General features: G+C 39.1%; 1 protein-coding gene across 4 annotated transcripts in view; it reads right to left on the bottom strand.

Annotated features, from left to right (window-relative positions):
* Window positions 1–2,570: 2,570 nt before the first annotated feature.
* The window catches only part of Lpt (Lost PHDs of trr), a 44,538-nt gene continuing 23,741 nt past the window's right edge, over window positions 2,571–23,367 (bottom strand). For 2 of the 4 annotated variants that reach the window (XM_067770826.1, XM_067770825.1), the window contains exons 10-14: window positions 21,608–21,939; window positions 18,340–18,542; window positions 8,873–8,993; window positions 5,485–5,607; window positions 2,571–3,309 (exon numbers count right to left, since the gene is read on the bottom strand). In XM_067770826.1, coding sequence (XP_067626927.1) covers window positions 2,783–3,309; window positions 5,485–5,607; window positions 8,873–8,993; window positions 18,340–18,542; window positions 21,608–21,939 — 1,306 coding nt within the window. In that variant the 3' untranslated portion in view covers window positions 2,571–2,782. Of the gene's footprint in view, window positions 3,310–5,484; window positions 5,608–7,571; window positions 8,137–8,872; window positions 8,994–18,339; window positions 18,543–21,607; window positions 21,940–23,367 lie in introns of those variants that run through there. The other 2 variants (XM_067770827.1, XM_067770828.1) reach the window with 2 other exon arrangements.

The raw sequence follows: 23,367 nt of genomic DNA, 5'->3' as shown, positions 1-23,367 counted from the left end.
ACATATACACACGCATATATGTTGCTCAATTACCAAGCAAGAGATACAGCAGTTCTATAAGGCGAAACGTCTAGACTTTAGTAGAAATATGCGAATGAAGCAACGGAGAGTATAAAGCAGCGCCAGCTGAGTAGTCAGTAATCAGTTTGATTTAAACACGCTATCAGTTGCGAAGTGAAGTATAATTGTGAAATGCAATTGTACTACTCCTAAAGCAGTCTAACAAAGGTCATTTTGAAATACAGAATATTGGAGTGATTTATTCAACAATTTAGCGATTCGACCGTTAGCAGAAGGTTTCAAATAAGCAGAATTTACCGAAATGCTTTACAATAATAACATTTGATTAATTGGCGAATTTATGCTACACTTAATGCAAGAAAATATTTATTTAATTTTTCAAATTTAAACTGAACAATTGTTGTTGACAATCTTTTTCCAGTCCTTTTATTATTTTATTATAATTAATTTTTTAATTAATTATTTGCATACAATTAAAAACTATTTATGAATGATGACAAAGTATAACTTATCACGCGCGTACGATTTTTTCCTGACGCACTTTTTATGAGTGATAATACACATCAAGGCAACGGCAACTATCATATATTTTATTCGTGATTGTAACTTACACGGATCCTACAAATTTTTATGTTTTATTTTTGGTAATTAACATTTTTATAAAAAACAAGAAAGGAAGATTAAGTTCGGGTATAACCGAACATTACATACTCAGCTGAGAGCTTTGGAGACAAAATAAGGGAAAATCACCATGTAGGAAAATGAACCTAGGGTAACCCTGGAATGTGTTTGTATGACATGGGTATCAAATGGGAGGTATTAAAGAGTAGTTTAAAAGGGAGTGGGCCATAGTTCTATAGGTGGACGCCTTTTCGAGATAACGCCATAAAAGTGGACCAGGGGTAACTCTAGAATGTGTTTGTACGATATGGGTATCAAATTAAAGGTATTAATGGGGGTTTTAAAATAGAGTGGCCCTTAGTTGTATATGTGAAGGCGTTTTCGAGATATCGACCAAAATGTGGACGAGGGTGACCCAGAACATCATCTGTCGGGTACCGCTAATTTATTTATATACATATGTAATACCACGAACAGTATTGCTGTCAATATTCAAAGGGCTTTTGATTTAGCCCTGCAGAACTTTTGAATAATCTACTACTTAATATGGTAGGTGTTACACCCATTTTACAAAGTTTTTTATAAAGTTATATTTTGCGTCAATAAACCAATCCAGTTACCATGTTGCATCCCTTTTTTCGTATTTGGTATAGAATTATGGAATTTTTTTCATTTTTCGTAATTTTAGATACAGAAAAATGGGCGTGGGCATAGTCGGATTTCGCCCATTTTTAATACCAAGATAAAATGAGTGCAGATAAGTACTTTAACTAAGTTTAGAAAAGATATATCGATTTTTGCTCAAGTTATCGTGTTTAGGGCCGAGCGGAAGGACAGACGGTCGACTGTGTATACAAGCTGGGCGTGGCTTCAACCGATTTCGCCCTTTTTCACAGAAATAAGTTATCGTATCCTAGAATCTAAGCTGTTTGCGCCTAATTGGAATCTCTATATCTGTCAGCTATCAATGGCTACTTCCGTTTAGTCTAGAAAGTAATTAAACAAAGAAAAACAAGTGCAAGTGTTTTTTATAATCAGCTATAATCCTCGCGTAAGTAAAACTTACAACCCGCAACCCGCATTTTAACGCTAACATAAGCTCCTACCAAATTTCACGATGATTGGTAAATTTTTTTTAGACTTATGGCATTAAAAGTATTCTAGACAAATTAAATGAAAAAGGGCGGAGCCACGCCCATTTTGAAATTTTCTTTTATTTTTTTATTTTGTTGCACCATGTCATTACTGGAGTTAAATGCTGACATAATTTACTTATATACTGTAAATACATTGAATTTTTTGTTAAAATTTTACTTAAAAAATTTTTTTTCTTCATCCGATTTTGCTAATTTTTATTTAACACGTATATAGTATTAACGTTCCTGCCAAATTTCATCATGACATCTACAACGACTGCCAAATTACAGCTTGCAAGACTTTTAAATTACCTTCTTTTAAAAGTGGGCGGTGCAACGCCCATTGTCCAAAATTTTCTATTCTGTATCATAAGGTCAACCCACCTACCAAGTTTCATCGCTTTATCCGTCTTTGGTAATGAATTATCGCATTTTTTTGGTTTTTCGAATATCGAATTCGATATAGAAAAAGTGGGCGTGGTTATAGTCCAATATCGTTCATTTTAAATAGCGTGAGATGAGTGCCCAGGAACCTACATACCAAAATTCATCAAGATAACTCAAAATTTACTCAAGTTATCGTGTTAACGGACAGATGAACGGACATAGCTCAATCAAATTTTTTTTCGTTACTGATGATTTTGATATATGGAAGTCTATATCTATCTCGATTCCTTTATACCTGTACAACCAACCGTTATCCAATCAAAGTTAAAATACTCTGTGTGCAAAGCACGCTGAGTATAAAAAGAATGCCTAAAATAAAAAATAAGCAAATTATAGATTATAAAATTTTGTAGAAAATCGCCTAGGAATATTTATTTGAACTTTTCAATCGATTATATAACAGCGAAAATTGAAAAGTTCGATAGAACAATTTCATCTTAATGTACTTGAATGCTAAGATTGATTTAATAATAAATAATGAAGCTGAAAATACTCACAATCACAATTCTTTTAAAAAGTGCTATTCTTATTTATCAAAAAAAATATTAATTGCGTATTTATTCAAAATCTAATTTGTTCAATAGATTTGGATTTGAAGCTAATTCATCCAAAGCAGGATCCGCATATTCAAGTATGTTAAAGTCATCTCCAATTTCTGCTGTTAATGATTTTAAGAGATCATCATCATTTCCGTCACCTAAACCACCTAAAATATCTCCAAAAGCACCATTTTCATCAGCGTCCAATTTTTCCAGCTCAGCTTCTCCACTGTCTGTTGTTTTAATATCTTTTCGAATCTTGAAGACCTGCTTACTTTCACTATTGCCTACTTGTTCTAATTGTACAACATCAAAGCTTTGAACATTTTTAGATTCTTCAATCAATCCATTTTTGCTCTCAATATTAGTGAATGAATTTAAGTTATTTGAATTGGATATCAAATCACTTGGTAAAGAATGCTGATATAAGCTACTGGGGGAATTGATGTTAACTGAACTCGATATCCACGGATCTGTTGTTGATGTCCTTAATTGTTGCTCCTTAAGCAGTAACGTTCTGAGATGTTTATTTTCCGATGCATCATCTATGGAGAAAATAAATTCATTAAATATATTAAGAAAGCCTTTTTTATGTTTAACCCATTAATGGTCAAAGCTAAACAACAAAAAATAATTAGAATATTTTTTAATTGAACAATTAGGCTCACTTGCAGACCGACAGGTTACTTTTTTAACTTAGAGTTAATTTAAAAATTTGTCAAATATATATGAGTTTAACGCCTCAGATTAACGCTGAGCTAAAAATTTAACTTGCTGTTCTGCAAGTGGGCTCTACAAGGTATCCACTCGAGAAAAATAAATAAATATTGTTTTTTTTTTTTTTGGGTTTTAAAGGTGTGTACTCAAATTAGTACACTGGCCACATATGCGTATTATTTATTTAGGCCGTTTTTAAATGCGTATTTCTTAAGACTTTTTTGCTAATATTCTATGTTATATTTGCAGACCCGGCAGACGCTGTTCTGCCCTATATTTGGTCTACCTGCATACATTTTTATAAGCTTTTGCCGTCTAACTCTGCCCTCCCCCCTCTACACTTTTTCCTAATCCTTTTATTCACTCCTCCCTCCGTCTTTTTCGCTTCACCTATCTCCATCTTCGTCTCATTCTATCTCTTTCTCAGTCCCTTCTCTCTTTTCTCTTCTCTCAAGTTCTTCTTATTCTTCTTCATCCCTTATTTCCAGTCCCAGAGGGTGGTATGTATTTTGTTCCAGTCCCCTTCCGAGTCTCAGTCCCAGTCCTAATCCCAGTCCTAGTCCGTATCTGGTCTACTTCCCGGAAAAAAGGATCGTAAATACTAATATAGGTAAATTTCAGGCAAATCGAATAGGACGTATGTAAATAGGTATGTGGGTATTATTAATCCATGTCTTTATTTCGGCTTCGCATGCATATTTATCAGTTTTGCCAGGTTGATGCGACTAAATCGAATATCTTAATTAAAATTACTTTAAAGCTCTCAGCAACAGCTTTTATTTGATATCCATAATACACACACTTTCGAGGGGTATCCGTGTCCACGTTTTGGCCTATATCTAGAGACCCTAGTCACCCAGCGGTATAATATATTACTCTGTACTAAAGCACACATCAACAGCTTCAATTTGATACCCATAATGTAAAAACACATCCTAGTGTTACCCTGATCCACGTTTTGGCCTATATCTCGAGACCATGTGCGCCGATCGCAACCAAACCTATGTGCAAACCATCGCGTGAGGTATACGCAACTTATGTCAAAGTTTAAATTATATAAATCTTATATATAAAAAGAAAGGCTAAAATGTGTGTTAGTTGGTTGCCGGTGTTTGAAGAGATGCGCCGGTCGATTTTGTTCAGAGTACAGTTACGATAAGTTGGAGTAGTTATTTGATTTTTAAGGTACACTATATTCACTTTGGGCTCTTGTAGACGGCAACAGGTTGTTGTTGTAGCGATAAGGAGACTCCCCGAAGATTTTGGGGAGTGTTATCGATGTTGATGGTCCTTTGCCGGATATAGATCCGATAGATTCCGGTAACCACCACCATTGAGGTACTAGCCTGACCACCTCGGGAACGCTTTAGTATGACCACATGAAACCTTCTAGGTCATACCGCCCACCCATCCCTAGATCAATGAGGAACTTGGAGCCGCCAGAGCCTCGGCTGGTAAAGAAACGGGATTCACCACCGACAGGTGAGGTTGACAATTGGGTTGGAGAAGCTATAAATTACACTAGCAGCCACTTGAAAGGATTGCGCTATACAACCGCTTGAATCAGATTGGTATTTTAGCCGCCTCTTACGACAGCCCCCTGACCCGCTGTTGTGCTGAGGGAAAAAATAAATATTAGATTAATGGAAGTTTTCTATGGCTCCACTCAAATGAGTGGAAAAAAATGTTTGTGCGCTAAGCTGTAGCTGACAATATTTTCACTACCAGCTTTTAAATTTTAGTGAAACCTTTTCCAGCTTCACTGCCACTATACCTGAGTGTGGCTGATACTTTTTGCATCACCACTCAACTGTGAATAAAGGCCGGTGCATAATGCACTACCCCAACTCTGCTGTTGATCGGTAATAGAATCAGACACGGAAAGAAAATTAGTTATTCGATGAAGTAGCACATTGTATTAATTTTAATCTTGTATGGTCTGTACAAAAGGAAGAGCGCAAAACATCTACGCAATCATGAGTATTATTATTTAAATTATTTACCGTTATTTTCTTTTAGAATAAGTTGTTGATGTGGTCCATTTTGAATAATATCTTCATTGTATGCCATTGTTCGTTTTTCAATTGGGCAAGCTTCTGTAGATCCATTCAAATCGAAGGGATTTCCTAAAATTTTATATTTATTTTTTTTTTGTTAACTCTTTATACCAATTTCACACAGAATCTTAATCGAATCACAATTGTGTTTAATGAAATATTTAAGTTTTTTTTTTCAGACAGTCACTTGCTTCATTAAGCGAACATCTGTCAGCAGCTCCAAAAAATATTACGCTCTTACAGTAAATAGTCAATTAAAATAAAATGCATGTGCAACTACTCGTAGATGTTGCACCTAACCAAATATTTGCCTATTTTTAATAAAGTCATATTATCTTTTTCTGCAAATGCAGCGAAAATGAAATTTTTCTATTTTTTCTATTTTCGTAAATTATTGAAAATAATATATTTTTGATCGTCATTTCACTGAAAGAAATGGTGCTAGTAAAATCAACAAATCGGTTCTGTTGTTGTTGACTTAACGGAGATTCGGTTAAATTGATCGAATTATGGTTAATTCGACCGAGTTCTTTGTCAAGCGAACAAAGTAGTTTAGTCATTTCAACAGAATAGAAATTGTCGCTCTTAAGTTAACAAAACTCTGTAAAATTGACAGATTCCTAATCAATCTAACTGATTTTTCTGTTAACACAACTGATCTCACTAGTCATTTCAACAGCGAGCAACAGTCAATGTATGAGCAAATTTCAAAGAGACCTTAGGCTCACTGCGCTCTCTACTTCGTACGATGACCATGGTGCCATTTGTTAAAAAAAACACAAAAATAAGAAAACCACCAAATCGAAAAAAACACACAAATTGGGAAAACAACAAAAAAATAGTTTTTCAGTTATCAATACAAAACGAAAAAACCCTTTTTTGAATTTACTGTGCATAACACTGCAAAAAATTATGCGATACCGGGACACCTATTTATCGGTTACAATTTTGCAACTTCTCCTCCAAGCGAAATGCAAAATTGCGCCGTCTTGTTGCAAAAGTTTTGTTTGAACGAACAGGATTTTCCAAAGTTAGTAACATTTTGTTCAAGTTTTTACGAATTTTCAATCACGCGAACGAATCTAATAAGATAATGAAAAAACCATCTTTTTTTAATGTTGATGTTTCCAACAGCATACAAGTTTGAGTTGTTTTGGAATCGTTTCAAAATAAAGTGTTACGAGAATTAAACTTGCCGAATTACATGTAAAGAAACTCCAGTAGTGAATTACCTTTCCCGCGATTTGATTTTTTACTTTTCTATAACTTACAAGTTCTCTATTTAAAATGTTATGTCAAACATTTATACTAAAAGTTTTGTTAGAAACAATCAAGTGTGGCAACTGTACATGCGAGAGAAGAAATTGAGAATGAGCTGCAACTGAAAGAATGGAGAATCAGTTTCGTGACTACCACGAAGTTCAAAACTATAAATTAAATAAATTATAAAAAATAAAATTTGGTGAAAGTGTGTTTAATAAAAGAAAGTAATAAAGTGTGCCAGCATATTTGATGTACACCCAATTGAAGTTCGGTTAGTAAGTACATGCATATGTATGTACATATGTACTGATTTGTCCGATTTTTGTTTTAAATTCAAAGAAAATGGAAACATTTTATATCAAATGTGCGTACACGAATATAAATATAATTATAATATAACAATATGGTGAAAATATTTAAAGAAATTTTGAAATAAAGTTTAACAAACGGTGCAGTGCCGTTATTTTCGCTAGAGCATGTACTAACGCGTGTCTGAATATGTGCATATGTAGCAAATATATATGTAGCAAGCATGCGTATTTACATATGTATTCACATATTTACGTATATAAGACATATGGCAACATACTTTCGTACAAAGCTGTCGATGGTAATTCCGGTTTAGTTTTTTTATTATTATTTTAATTAATATTACTAAATATAGCAATAAAATCATTAAAAATGAAATGTACTTATGTGTTATTTATACAATTAAAACAAAAACTACGTAAGTTTAAATATATATTTATCAGGCGTTTATTTTTTCCACAGGTATTAATGTCATATGAACGGAAAACTCTGTTGATGTAAAAGTTCACGCTATTAATCTAGAAAAAGCAGAAATATCTGTTATTTCAATAGATTTCACTGGTAGTGCCATTTTGACAATAAACTCTGTTAATTTAACAGTTTACGCTGGTTATTTCGAATGAACAAAAATCTCTGTCACTTCTACGGCTTTCGCTGTTAGTCTCATCTTAACATTAAATCTGTTAATTTGACAGTTTGCACTGGTAATTTCAAAAGAACAGAAATCCCTTTCATATTAACAGTTTTGATTGGTATTCTTAGAGCGATAGTAATAATTGTTAATTTAACAAAACTATGGGTAAAGTATAATGAAACAACTTTTTTTGTTTATTTGACTACTAAAACGGTCAATTACGAATCAACGATTTGTGCGTAGTTGGTTCAACATCTTGTTGCGATGGATAGAAATTGACAGAAATTTCGGTTGAATTTACCCGTATTTCGGTTGATTTTACCAATCTTTTTCTTTCAGTGTTGTTATATTGATAATTAAATCCGATCCATCAAGCAAAACGTAGAAGATTTCTGACTCCATTAGGCATTAAATAAAGCAACAATGAGATAAGTTGGAATTTGTATTTTGCATAGAAGATTGAGTTCAAAAAGGGTTTTAAACTAGAAAACTTGACTAATAGCGTTTTCTTTTCTGAAACAAAGTGTTGCCTAAGCAAATGGTAAAGCCTTAATAGTGTCACTCCTACCCCAGAAAATTGACAACATTTATAGTGCATACACAGAACATTTCATCTCACCACATTCACTCATATCTCAAATCACACAAGAAGATTGCGCATTGCACATGTAAACATTAGATCATCTCTTTTTTATGGGCAATTGTTACGTCATTTTCCTTTAGCTCTTGTTTTTTTCTCTCTTTCTTTCATTCGCTCAAACAGTCAACTGTGACGTAGATGCGCAGAAAGAAGCAATTTTGAACTCGTGAATGCGCAATCTGGTAGGTGATCTGTGCACTCATATTAACAGAGTATATGTGGAACTCAAGAGCGAATTGAGAGTTTCACAGAGTTGCACTGCCACACCGCCATTTTATACAGGGTAAAAGTGTAACGCTTTTGCGTTGCGAGCAGGCAACAATTTTCACAAAAGAACGAAATACCCCATAAAGGCGTTGCCTGTTATTTAGAATAGAACAACAACCCTTGCGCGGCGTACAAAAAGCGTAACACTATAGCTAGAAAAGAAAACGCTATAATTATTTCGTTAACCCTCTGTGTGAAATAGATATTAATAAGCTTCATACCTCTTTGATTAAAAGTTAAATTGCTCTGTGCCTCTTTAGCTTTTGCTTGATGTTGCTTCCATATGCGTTCTTGCTCTTGTTCCTTCAATGATTTTTGATTAAAACATACTCGTTCTTGGTCCTGCATGAAAAATTAAGCATGATATAGAAAATTAATATTTCTACAATAAAATACAAAATTTTGCGAAGCACTATTATAAACATTCTGATACCAGAAAAATACCCGCATTTCATTTGTAGAAATACAATTTTTAATTGTGAAAAATGTTGGAAAAGTACCAACGAGTGGGAAAAACAATTTCACTTGCAAAATGTGAAAGCACCCTTAGCTAAAGCAAATGTCGAAATTTTCTTATGATTTGCTTTTTCATTTCAAGCCAGTCTCGCTCGATTTGCCGTTCTCCATAAAAATACGTGTAATCTACTCATCATGTATAAGATTTCGTTAGGTTAGGTTGAACTGGCCGGCCCATGAGGACCTCACATAGACTGAATGAGTTCGTAGTGCTTCAAGAAGTTCGTTTAACGACCAAACTGAAAAACCCTATCAAAAACCAAGATCTATATTATAAAATAACTTTGTCCTCTTGGCAAATACTAGAAGCTTCCTAGGACCTATGCCCCTTGCTGCTTCTTGATCTGACAGCCGTGTCACTCCTAAAAGCCGGAGTTTTAGCCTGACAAGCGCAGGGCACGAGCACAGAACGCGCTGAATCGTTTCTCCTCCAACCCGCGCTTCAAACATCTGCTATCACTGACCGAGCCTAATTTAAAGGTATGTGACATCAGAAGTCTGTGTCCAGTCAGAATACCCGTTATAAGTCTACAGTCCTCTCTTTTTAACGATACGGAGCAAGCCTCGAGGGATTACCCGTTTTTAGCTAGTTCATCCGCTTTTACATTTCCATTTTCTGTCATATGCCCTGGGACCCAATATATATAGATATATGCTTCTCCCCGTCCCCACTTGTAGATGCTGTGCTATATGAGATTATTGCCTTAATTGCTGCTTAGCTGACAATATAAAAGTTGACTCGGAGCAATTTCAGCTATTTTCTTCCAGTGTTTCTACTGCTCTAGTTAGGACTACTACGTCCGCCTGGCAGATTGTAGGATCTGTTTATTTTCAGATCAGCGCAGCATACAGCAGACCCCACTCCTTCCACTTCTGGACCCATCAGTGTACACGTGTACCATCTCGCCCGCCATTTGGACACCCTTGCGGCAACCATCCACCTCCTTTGTGGTTATAAGAGACCCTTCAATGTGTATATACGGAATCAGGTTGTCTGTTCGCCTTGTAATTGATGACGCTATACTACTATGGCCGTATGGTAAGCGATCACGCTGCCCCGAGGCACTGAGCCCTGTTGCAGTTGTTAATGCTTTGTTCTTTGCTACCAGGTCTAGAGGTGAAATATGCAGATGGCATACAGTGCAGCCGTCGGGATCGTTCTCAGGGCTCCCGTAATGCTAAGCATTGATATCCTGCACCAAACAAGAAGTCCATAGTAGAGGGTAGGTTTTACAATCGCTGTAAAACCCAATGAAAGAGAGAGAGGGCGATAAACCCCACGTACACCCCAGCATTCTTTTACATGCATAAAGTACCGTTGTTGTTGTTGTTGTAGCGATAAGGACACATTCCCGAAGGGCTTGGGGAGTGTTATCGATGCTGATGGCCCTTTGCCGGATGCAGATCCGGTGCTTTCCGGTAACAAGCACCATTAAGGCACCAGCCCGACCATCTCGGGAACGATTTAGTATGACCACATGAAACCGTCAACTGCCGTCGAGGCCTTCTTCGCTCTCTCTTTCACGTTGAGCTTCCACGACAAGGTTTCTCCTGCAAGGTCGCCCCTCCCTACGTATTCTCACCCTCCGACTCTTCCGACATTAGAGGTATGTATGTATATCCCGAAGCGCCCGATCCATCAAAGAGCTAATCGTGGGAAGGCACTTTCCACTTGTGAGAAATGCAACGTCATCTGCGTAGGCCGTAAGTTTGACGGGTCCCTTATCGAACGGCCATGCGGCGTAATTTATTTATTTATTTATACATTAAAATAAAAGTAAACTTATGCATTTAACAATGCAAGATGATTCAGAGAGAATATCAAACTATACAATACCAGGTCAAATTTGAAAGTATCAGGCTATTTAACGCAGGAAGCTAACATTCGATACTCAAACATTTATACAGGTTATTGTAGTGGGCACACCAACTCTGCAGAGGGTCACTTTTTGCGAGGTTTAGGCGACATAGCGGAAAAAAAGCACGTAGTGTCTCGACGTCCTAGCGGGAACAGCGAAATTAAGCCGAGCTAGCAATTTAGAAGAGTCAATCTCGCCCGCTTCCCACGGCAGTCGGTTCTATGTACCGGAGCGACTCGGGATTTTTCCCGACCAAGGACTGTCATTTCAGTGTGACCCCATCTAATTTGTTTCGTCCCTCCCACAAATTGTCATCCTCCCAGCAGCTCCTTGCAGCAGGACTGCTCCATATTCTCTTACTCCGGGAAGGCATCGAATCCAACCCGGGTCCGTCTCCTGACCCCGGTCCTGAGAAATGGTTTTGCTGCATCTGCCGGAAAAGAATCTTTTTAGGACGGTCATACTCTGTTCAGTGTGTCTCGTGCAAGGGATGGTTGCATCGGACAGGTTGTTCTGGGCTTGATCCCAAAACCCGACGTCCACGTAATTTTTATAAATCCTTTGTGGCTCCTTGCTGTTCACGCCCAAGGGCGTCCCGTAGTCTACGCCTAAGCGCCCCCCACTACCTGCCAGCAGCCCCGCTGCTCAGCAAGCCACAACAAGTACCCGCTGCTGCTCGCCCCACGGCGCCAACAACTCAAACAACTGATACCACTCATAACTACTACCTTCGTAGTAGAGTTGGTAGCAATGCTGAGCATCGTCCCCTGCCCCCGTCTTCTCCCCCCTCTTTTCCGGCAGCAATCGTGCAGGTCAGGGAAACAGACTCTTAGTCCCTACCTCCGTTTGCACCGTCTGCCAGCACAGAATATATAGGTTCGCGACATCCGCCCAAACCTAGAAATCATCAACATCTACATCCCTCCTGCCACCTGTTGCCCCAGTGGATACCGCCCTAATATCAGGGCCTTACTCACTGGCAACAATCGCATTATCTTAGGCGATTTCAATGCCCATCATGATCTATGGCATTCAAACTTGCGGGCGGACAGTAGGGGTGAGATGTTGGCGGATCAAATAGAAGAAACGACGTTCTGCACAATAAACGGAGACGCCCCCACACGTATGGTAGGAAGCTGTCACAGCTCGCCAGATATCTCAATCGTGAGCGCAGAACTCGTAAACTGCGTCAACTGGCAGCCGATGGTAACATTGGCATCCGGCCACCTGCCCATACTTATTTCGCTTGAGCGTACCGCCGACTTCATCGTCGCTGAAAAACGCACTTTCATAAACTTCAAAAAAGGAAAGTGGGAAGAATATAAATCCTTAACAGACAACCGCTTTGCTGCCCTCCCTATCCCGACTGATGCCCGCCAAGGGGAGCGTACCTTCCGTAAGGTCATTGAATCCGCCTCGTCACATTTCATTCCCGCCGGGAGAATTCCCAAAATCCGGCCCCACTTCCCGGCGGAGGCCGCAAACTTAGCGAGATAACGTGACCTTATAAGACAGCTTGATCCAGGCGACCCCCAAATAAGGGATATAAACCAACGCATCAGATTGCTTGTGGATGAACACAAGCGGGCGAAATGGGAGGAGCACCTAAGAGGTTGTAACTTCTCTACCGGTGTGGGTAAGTTTTGGTCCACCGTAAAGTCCCTATCGAATCCGACTAAGCAAAAAGACAAAGTTTCCATCGCCTTTGGCGACAAAGTGCTGTCGGACGCGAAAAAATACGCGAGCGCTTTCTGCCGACAATATATAATGCATTCTACGGTCGACAAAGATAGACGGGGGGCCAATAGACACGCACATAAACACAAATTCAGCGCGTCACCAATCACCATCACCGCTAAAGAGGTTGAGGACGCCATTGGTCGTGCTAAACCATCCAAAGCAGTGGGCCCAGACGGCATAGCCATGCCGACGCTTAAAAGCCTAGGGAAAGAGGGTTTCAAATATTTAGCGCATGTCTTCAACCTGTCTCTTTCCACCTTTGTCATACCTGAGAAATAGAAAATGGCCAAGGTGGTCCCGCTACTAAAGCCTGGGAAACCAGCTAACATAGGTGAGTCGTATCGTCCGATATCTCTCCTATCGCCAGTGGCAAATACGCTTGAAGCCATTTTGCTCCCTTATTTCGAAGCAAATTTGCAGCTAGCCCCTCATCAGCATGGCTTCAGAAAACTCCATAGCACTACGACCGCGCTAAATGCCATTAGCACCCAGATAAATTGCGGTTTAAATCAATACCCCCACCATAGAACAGTACTCGTAGCGCTAGACCTATCAAAAGCTTTTGATACGGTCAACCATGGCTCGGTCTACCCTTCCCCCATGTCTTAAAAGGTGGACCGCAAATTATCTGGGTGGTCGGCAGGCATCGGTGTAATTTAGAAACGAAACATCAAAACCAAGGAGAATTAAACAAGGGGTGCCACAGGGTGGTGTCTTATCCCCACTTTTGTTTAATTTCTACATATCTAAGCTACCTTCACCACCGGAAGGAGTCACAATCGCTTCCTACGCCGATGACTGCACAATAATGGCCACATGCCCAGGCCCAAAGATCGATGCGCTATGCAATAAAATAAACGGCTACCTCCCTGATCTCTCGTTTTTTTCGCCTCGCGAAACCTGGCATTATCACCGACTAAATCTTCCGCGACCTTATTCACCACATGGACGTCCCAAATGTCGACCATTTTGAACATCCACGTCGATGGCACTACGCTACCGACTGTCCTACACCCCAAAATCCTGGGTGTGACGTTTGATCAGGATCTACATTTTGGTGAGCACGCAGCCGCAATTGTTCCGAGAATTCAGAGCCGTAACAAAATCCTCAAATCCCTCGCTGGCAGTACTTGGGGAAAAGATAAAGAAACGCTCATGACTACATACAAAGCAATTACCCAGCCGATACGTGCTACGCGTCACCCATATGGTCGCCAAGCCTAAAAATCACCCACTGGAAGAAACTACAGGCCTGCCAAAATACTGCTCTCAGAATCGCCACGGGCTGTCTCCTTATGTCCCCAGAACACCATCTGCATAATGAAGCGAGAATACTCCCCATCAGGGAGAAATGAGATGCTGACCAAACAGTTCCTGTTGAATACCCAGAAACTACTGCTCTCAGAATCGCCACGGGCTGTCTTCTTATGTCCCCAGAACACCATCTGCATAATGAGGCGAGAATACTCCCCATCAGGGAGAGAAATGAGATGCTGACCAAACAGTTTCTGTTGAATACCCAGAAACCTGGGCATCCCAACAGACATCTGATTGACGAACCAGCACCGCCTAGGGGCCTAAGGAGTCATCTCCGTAAGCATTTTGAGGAAATACGGCACCTGAGAACCCAGCCGTATGAAGCGAAAAAACACAAGCAGGTCCTTGGTGAACTCCATAGACAGGCGTCGGACCTTTATGTCGGGAATTGCCCGGTGAATCCAGTACTTGAAGAAAAATATCCAGAACTCGCGGAAGAGGAACGCATACTCCACAGGGAAACGCGTGTCACTCTTGCTCAACTTCGTTCTGGATACTGTAACAGGTTAAACTCTTACCTATCCAGAATCAACTCCGACATACAAAATGTATGCCCCGCTTGCAATGTGTCCCCACATGACACCAACCATCTCTTTAATTGTAATGTGGAACCAACGCCTCTAACACCCCTTTCCTTATGGTCCACCCCTGTTGAAACGGCAAGTTTCCTTGGACTCCCGTTAGAGGATATTGATGACAATTTGTGATCGGTCGCGGCTATTAGGTGGGGCGAGCATTGCTACAACAACAACAATACCCAGAAACCTGGGCATCCCAACAGACATCTGATTGATGAACCAGCACCGCCTAGGGGCTTAAGGAGTCATCTCCGTAAGCATTTTGAGGAAATACGGCACCTGAGAACCCGGCCGTATGAAGCGAAAAAACACAAACAGGTCCTTGGTGAACTCCATAAACAGGCGTCGGACCTTTATGCCGGGAATTGCCCGGTGAATCCAATACTTAACGAAAATTATCCAAAACTCGCAGAAGAGGAACGCATACTCCCCAGGGAAACGCGTGTCACTCTTGCTCAACTTCGTTCTGGATACTGTAACAGGTTAAACTCTTACCTATCCAGAATCAACCCCGCGATACAAAATGTATGCCCCGCTTGCAATGTGTCCCCACATGACACCAACCATCTCTTCAATTGTAATGTGGAACCAACGCCTCTAACACCCCTTTCCTTATGGTCCACCCCTGTTGAAACGGCAAGTTTCCTTGGACTTCCGTTAGAGGATATTGATGACAATTTGTGATCGGTCGCGGCTATTAGGTGGGGCGAGCATTGCTACAACAACAACAGTCAATCTCGCCGATGACCAACTTATGGATGAACAACACACCAAGTAGTATTCTTCCTGAAATTTATCATGCAGGCGATCCATCTGGTTATGGCTTAACGTACGTCAATTTAATTAAGACTATGCATGATCGCCCGTTTAGAGACATTGTTGAAAGCCTAAGAAGACTCCTAACTCATACTCCTTATCTTCCAGGGAGGGATTTCTCTATGTTTGTTACCACCCTATGCAGTGCAGTGTTTACCGACTTGCCTTTGGTGTAGGCATGTTGTGTTGTGGAGAGCAGTTTTTCATCTACGTTGGACTTTATGTATACATCTATTCATATGACCGGTCTTTCCCATCTTTCGTAGGAGAGTTCTCCAAGGGAGCGGTACATGGTTCAGCCTTATGTACCCATCGAATATTATTTTAAGCCATTCCACGACTGCTTTGTAGCATGGCTGGGAATATACCATCTGGACTGGCGATATAAACTTAGAGTACGTCTCCACCGCCCATTAGATCTTGGTATGGGTCTCCAAGCCCGGCACTACCCGCTCCGTGATCGAAGTGTGAGTGCTGTCTGCTGGCTCTTCTGAATCATCTCCCGATGGGAAATGTGTATCGAAAAGCATCTCAAGGGACTCTTCACTATTACGTGACCATTCCTCGTTCTCTTTCTTTTTTAGTCCCTGGACTATGTTTCCCGTTGCTAGGACTTTTCAACCGTGCTATTTCTCTGGCGCACTCGTATGTTCGCAACGAAATTCTTCCTTGAGATTCTCTTCGCCCTGGGAATTTGACGCTTGTACATCCTCAATAGATCCCTGTACTCGTCCCGACACGTTTCGCTTTCCGCGGTCTTTCCTAGCTTAAACATTTCTTTTACCTGTCTTCTTAGAAGACTCAGCTCATTGCACCACCATGGCGGCTTTGCTTTTCCTCTGAATCTTCATAGAGGGCAAGCTTTGTTATACGCAGTCATAAGCGTCTTTGTTAGGAAATCGTTGGACTCCTCCACTTCCTCCACATTGGCAACCTTTTTGGGTTGCCCCAATTTTGTTTCTGCAATTTCGGCGAGTTCATTGCCCTAGAGCTTTTAAAAGCTCCTCCCTTCTCTACCTTCTTTAGGGGGATGCTGAAGCTGATATACCCATGGTCGGAGAAGGATGGTCTAGCAAGAACCATCCAACCATACCATATATCACGTTCAGAGCTCAATGTAATATCAAGAAAATTGCTGGATGTTGAACCAACATATGTAGGAAGTCTTCCCCTGTATGCTATCTGCAAATTGGTTTTCACGATGTAACAAAATCTCATTCGTATCTCCTTTTTCCTACGCATTGTGGTGAGCATTTGCATCCGCGCCTATGACCAATAGCCCTTTGCGCTTTTCCTCTTCTACTAACATCTTGCGCTCCACCGGAGGTGCCTCCGCAGTATGGGCCATATAGCAGGATGCTAGGACAAATACCCGACGAACACCACTGCGAGGTCCTTAGCAGTGTAATTAGGCAGCATATATGAATTCAGCTGTCTCCTTACCAAGACTACAGCTCTCACCTTCCTCCTTCCGTTTACGCTTAGTAAACGCCAAATCCACATGCTGAGCTCAGAAACCTTTCCTCCCGCTGAGAGCCATGCTCCTGGATCAACCCCACGTCAAACGAACCCTCCTCAATGTTGTTTCTCCCTTTTGCACCTCTGAGATAGTCGAAGTCTTAGCGTTATCTCGCCACTTTTAAGGTCCTCTCTCTGGCTTGCAGCTTTCGAGCTTGTTGCCTTGGGGTAGTTCTACCTCGCTATTGGGACTTATCTGTCCTACAGCTTTAGGCCTACTTGTCTTGTCTATGCAGCTGCCCTTCCTCGCGGCCCTGGGAATGGACATTTTTGTAATACAAGAACGTAGTAGCAATATTTTTTTAATGAAAATAACAACGTTATTGCATAAAAAAGATCTTTCGCATTTAAACTTTTCTTAAATGCATATTTTGCTTGCTCTTTTGGTTTATTTCCATACTCACAGTAGTACTGAGACCGTTTTATACGCGGGAGACTTTCACAGCGCCAAAAGTTAAGGTGGATTTACATACACACTTTGGTCACGTTGACGCTTTGGCAGGTCGATAATACAACAATGAGAGCCAATGCTCAGTAGCCACTCGTATGTACGTAAACAAATCAATCATCATTTATAAACATACATACAAGGCTGCGGAGAGATACTCACAAACGAATGTAATCATTAGCCGAAGTAGTACGCACATATACACACGCATATGGCTACAAACTACAAATATACATGTATATGGCTGGTAACCAAGCATGAAGTTTGCGAAATTACTAGACTTTAGGAGAAATGGGTGAACGAGGAAATCGAGAGTATAAAAGCAGCGCAAGCTGAGGCATGACGAATCAGTTTGATTTAAACACGCATTAGTTGTGAAGTATAAGTGTTACTGTGAAGTACTCTTAAAGTAGTCTAATAAAGACCATTTTGATCTGAACGTGTGCCTATACTTTGACCGGGCCATAAGAATACAAAGAAACGCCTTGCCATTATCTTCGCTTTAAAGCGTCTAAAGCATTTTTATAAATTCTGCTCTTGCCCATTTGATTGAACGTAGAATAATCGTTCAGAAAATCGAAAATATAAAAGCAAGACATAACAGAGAATGATGAAAGAAGAATACTACCATTTAATTTATTAGGAAGGATAATAAAGAATATTGAGCGAATTTACGATTCGTTATTAAAGCAAATAAACTTTTTTTTTGAAGAGCAATGCATTACTTATGAACTTAAGCCTAGTAGGAAGGGAGATCCAAAGACGCATCGACGTCATTAAAACGCCAAGGAAACCATTGTTTTGTTCTTATTTAATTTTATCCTCAGGTATTGGTAAGCATGCGTAGCGGCTTTGAAAGGAATTCCATAAATACATATCCATATTTTATCACATACCTGTTGCGATCTGCGCATTCTAAGAGCTGACCGATTATCTTTAGCTTGCTGCAAAAATGGTGCTTTTTTCTCATTCGAAAGTGATCGCCACCTTTTAAGGATCTGCTTGCATCGATCATTCCAATTTGGATACATTTGTTTCAATTCAGGATGCTGAGTATTTGCGTAAAGTACAGCCGAAATTGTAGCCATTTCCCCTAAATCTACAATAGATATGAAAATATTTCGTGGTGGTAAAAATAATAGCAGACCAAACATTTTTTTCCTACATATATGAAATTGGACTAAATTAAATATAATTGAAATATTTAAATAATCCAAATAAGTATATATGTAGTTTGTAATAATATTACGCCAATTTCAGACAGAGGCTTAATGAAATAATTAGTCAAGTTTCCTACATTAAAGCCCTTATTGAATTCAATCTTCTATACAATATTCAATGCTTTATTGAATGCCTAATGTAGTGAAAAATTGAGTCGGTTTTGTTTGGTATTTGGTAGGGGCGGAAACTGTTATTCCTTTTATAATATAATTCCTTGCAAAACTATTAATTTTGGACTTTTAATATATTTGGATCAAGATAAAAATTATTTTCGGATTTTTATTACCTGAGTCCGATAGAACTAGTTAAACTCGGACTTTTAAAAATAAAAGTCCGGAAATAAAAGTTAAATCCGGACTTTTATTTTTTAAGGCCAAAATAAAAGTCTGGCTTGATAACAAAGAAACGGCATATCCGAACTAAGAAAATTTTTTTTAACTAGTTCTATCGGACTCAAAAATTAAAAATACAGATTTTACTTTTATATGTGGACTTTTATGGAAAAAGTTCGAAAAATAAAAAGGATGCATGATTCGACATGATATTGCTATAGGGATACCTGGGAACTCAAACATTTTCACCTAGGACAATTTTTTGACTCCGAAAAAAAAAAATTATTATTTTCCGTCCCTGGTATTTGGGATTTTATTGTCAATAGCTGTGTTTTTTTTTACATCTATATACGTTTACGCTTAAACTTTATATGGACTGCTAAGCGACAAACTTTAAATACACCGCTGAAATTGCTGCGCATAAAATTAGTACTACTAAATTTCAATACGCATTATACTCAGATATAACTGAAATATGTGTCTATGTTTCACCTCAACACTAATTCTATGTATCACCTCTAAAAATGGTGTGTATCCATTATTCATCGCAACCGATTCAGCTATATGTTATACATTATGGCCACTAGAGGTTTGTGTCTCCGATTTTAGGTACACCCTGTTTTGTAGCTAGTTATTTAACCACTGCCGCTAGATGGGTCTCCTAAGCATTATCTAAGCGAGGATAACCTTTTTTTACGGTCAAACGTAAACGTATAGCGTGTAAAAAAAACACGCCTAATGTAACAAATGACCATCAAAAATAAATAATTTTCAAAAATTCATGAAAAATAGAAAACTATCAGAAAACTTCAAAGCTTTATTTTTGAAACATTTTCCACAAAAGATAACATGGATTTTTAATGATAGACACATACTGGATTAGGGCAACATCTATGAATAGTTGCGCATGCATTTTATTTTGATTGTCTTTAAAGTTAAATAGGAAGCAGCTGCTATCCATTTGAACGATTTTTTGTAGTAATCCTAATATTTTTGTGGATTTCTTACGGATGCTCGTTAATGAAGCAAAAGGCCCTGTGTGAAGAGGAAAAATTTATTATTTCATTAAACGAAATGGTTATTCCATTAAGGTCCGGTTTTTCAGTTGCTGGTTAAGCTAAGCTTAAACTAAGTTTGCTTAAACTCTAGTCAAATTTAAACTCCACTTAAACTACTGAGCAGTTTTTCAGTCACAGTTTAAAGCCGCCTTTGGGGTATGCTTTTTTGTGCGGCAACATTGGTTTTGTTATTATCTAGATAATTTGTAGATACGGCAACAGCTGGATTTCGTTTACTCAACAAACATGGAAAAAATATTCTGCAGCGAAATATATATCTAGTTCCGGAAATATCCAACATCATTATTTATTTATTCTTAAACCAGATAGTTCTCGAGTTGATATCCAACTTCATTCTCCAATCACTATCCAACCGTTGAGAAACTTTGTAAAATTATAATTTTTCGAGTTGATCTAACGTCATTCATATTTTCCAATTATTATCCTAATTTCGAGAGATTTTGAGAAATGTACAGTTCTCAAACGAATATTCAACACATTTCTCCAGTTGATATCCTACATCCACAGCCCAAACCCCACAGCTGTTTATTGTGAGAAATAAACACCTGGTTAATAGCAGTAATGAAGCGTAATTAATCAAAAATAAATTATATAGGCGGCCGAGTTGGTGTCATGTTAGCGTGCTCCGCCTACCACATCGAAGATACTGGGTTCAAGCCCCGGGCAAGGTAACATCAAAATTTTGGAAACAAGGTTTTTTAATTAGTAGAAAATTTTTCTAAGCGGGGTCGCCCCTCGGCAGTGTGTGGCAAGCACTCCGAGAGTATTTCTGCCATGAAAAGTTCTCAGTGAAAACTCATCTGCTTTGCAGATACTGTTCGGAGTCGGCATAAAACAAGTAGGTCTCGTCCCGCCAATTTGTAGGAAAAATTAAAAGGAGGACGATGCAAATTGGAAGAGAAGCTCGGCCTAAAATCTCTTCGAAGACTGACACGATTCACATTTATTTATTTTATAAATTATGTATATATATATATTTCACTTTATTTTCGTGAAAATACTGTAGTATGGAATCCTAGATTTGAGTCCAGTTAGAGAACCACAAGTTGTTAATTACATTTTTTTTCAACTTAAGTAATAGCATATTTACTTTATGAAAAATTCCCACTTTAGCTTAGTACGCTAAGATTCTCGAGTTGAGCCACTGTTTCGAAGCAACTCTTGAAATTTTAGAAGTATGCCTAGTTATCAACACGAGCTCTAATGGTACTGAAGCCCCGATGCTGGGTATATTCGATGCCATTTCGAACGAACGCAAATAACTGACAGATTAACTAGAGTTTAACCCTGTCAGATGGGACGCTTAAGCTCAGTTTAAACTTCAGTTAAAGTAGACTGAAAAACTGCAGAATAGTTTAAGCGTAGTTTAACTGACAAACTGAGTTTAACTTGTACTGAAAAACCGGACCTAAGTTTCTGTGTGAATTGATATTATACTGATCACCGTTGTCTGTATGTAGTATTAAAAAATGTTTTTCTATAGAAGCACTTGTTAATTTGTACAATTTACTTGAAAATAAAAAAATACATACCCTCATCTCGACGCATCTTTTCAGCTGTCTTTTGGGTTCCGGCTGAATCAATTTGTGGATTAGTAGGCTTAAATTGTTGTTGTGTCTTCTGCAATTGCTGTGAAAACTGATTTTGTGTATTGACAATATTTTCAGAAATCTGACTATCGTTTATACGTGGGGAGTTATGAATCTGAACAGGCATCTGAACTACTTGCATTTGAGTAGTAGCCTCTAGATTTTGTTTAGGATTTAATTGTTGCGAAATAAAAGATAAATTTCCCTTATTTTCGTTTAAATTATTTGCCAATATATTACTCCCGTCCATTTGTTTCGGAATTACCATAGCAGTGCTGTGTTATAATAAAAAAGAAAAATTTTGTATTAATTTAGTTCTATTTATATATGAATTGAACATGAAATATTGGAATGATTCATAGAACAGGCGGGTTAGACGAAAAATTAACGTATGGCGCAGGGGATGGGGGATGTTCCGCCTTGCACACACCGGCGTCATCCCAAAACGTGGACACGTAGATGCTTGCACCCTCCCCCCATATTGGGGCGGAGCCTCCTCGCGGTGACACCTAGTAACGCTTCGGCGGCGAATGCGAGCGGTGACCATTTCCTCCTCCCTATAACCAGATTTTCCTTCTTCTCCCAGCTCCCATCTGAACCACTTTTCCTCACTCAGGGCCAATTTTCCTGTAAACAGGGGCTATTCTTAGCTCAAGACCGGCCATACGTGGCGAAGAGTCACACCCTGAATAAGGTGCCCATTCTTTGTTAACAAATATGGCGGATCTAGAGAGGATAACTCGATAAAACCGGTACTTCCAAGTGTCATCCGAACCGTGCTCATGGGATGAATGCCACTACGTTAGTGTGTCTTATAACGTTGCCCTCCAGATACCTGACGCCTTTTGGTTGTAACTAGTCTTGCTGGATGACTGCATTGAAATCCTTAATGACCTGGGAGCCAAAACAAGGTTTTGTTAGGATGGGTTCCCGAACATCAGGGATATGAAGGTAATGAACATGCAGATTACCTAGCAAAGCAATGTGCTATAGCAGCATTCTATTGTCCAGAGACCCTTTATGGACACACAAAAGCACACACCAGGGAAACCACAAGTAAATGGAAAACAAAACCATTCAGACGTCGCTGGATTGACTGCCCAGGGCAAAGACAGGTCAAACTGTTTATACTTCCGGCAACGTATCAGCCAAACTCATTAATCTAAGCAGGGAGGACCTAAGAACTCTCACTGGGTACTACACGGGACACTGTGGTCTACGATATCACCAAAGTAAGTTAAATCTATCCGATACTCAAAGGTGGATGAAACGCCGGTTCACATTCTCTGCGAATGCGTCTCTCTGGCAAGGCAGACACTATCCCATCTACGTGGTTTGACTCTTAATCCCTATGTGATATGGAGTAAAAAGCCTGAACAGGTACTTAGATACATCAAAAGCCTTCACATACAAAATTAGGCAGAAAGGTCATGCACAATAGATTTGCACAAAGGTCGCAGTGCTTCGCATGCTTAATAATAATAATAACGTATGGCGCAGCTTTTTTGGACCATCAGTTTTTTCGGTTTATCGAATACTACACCTTTTCCAGTTTAAGTTCAGAAATTTACAATTCAAGTTCAGAAATTCCATTTTAAATTCAGAAATTTACAATTCAAATTCAGAAAGTTACAATTGAAGTTCAGAAATTCCAATTTAAGTTCAGAAAATTACAATTCAAGTTCAGAAAAATTAATTTCAGG

Source organism: Eurosta solidaginis, chromosome 3, assembly GCF_040869045.1.
Source record: "Eurosta solidaginis isolate ZX-2024a chromosome 3, ASM4086904v1, whole genome shotgun sequence".
NCBI lineage: Eukaryota > Metazoa > Arthropoda > Insecta > Diptera > Tephritidae > Eurosta > Eurosta solidaginis.
The sequence above is the reverse complement of the archived record's forward strand: the minus strand, read 5'-3'. Positions and strand labels throughout refer to the sequence as shown.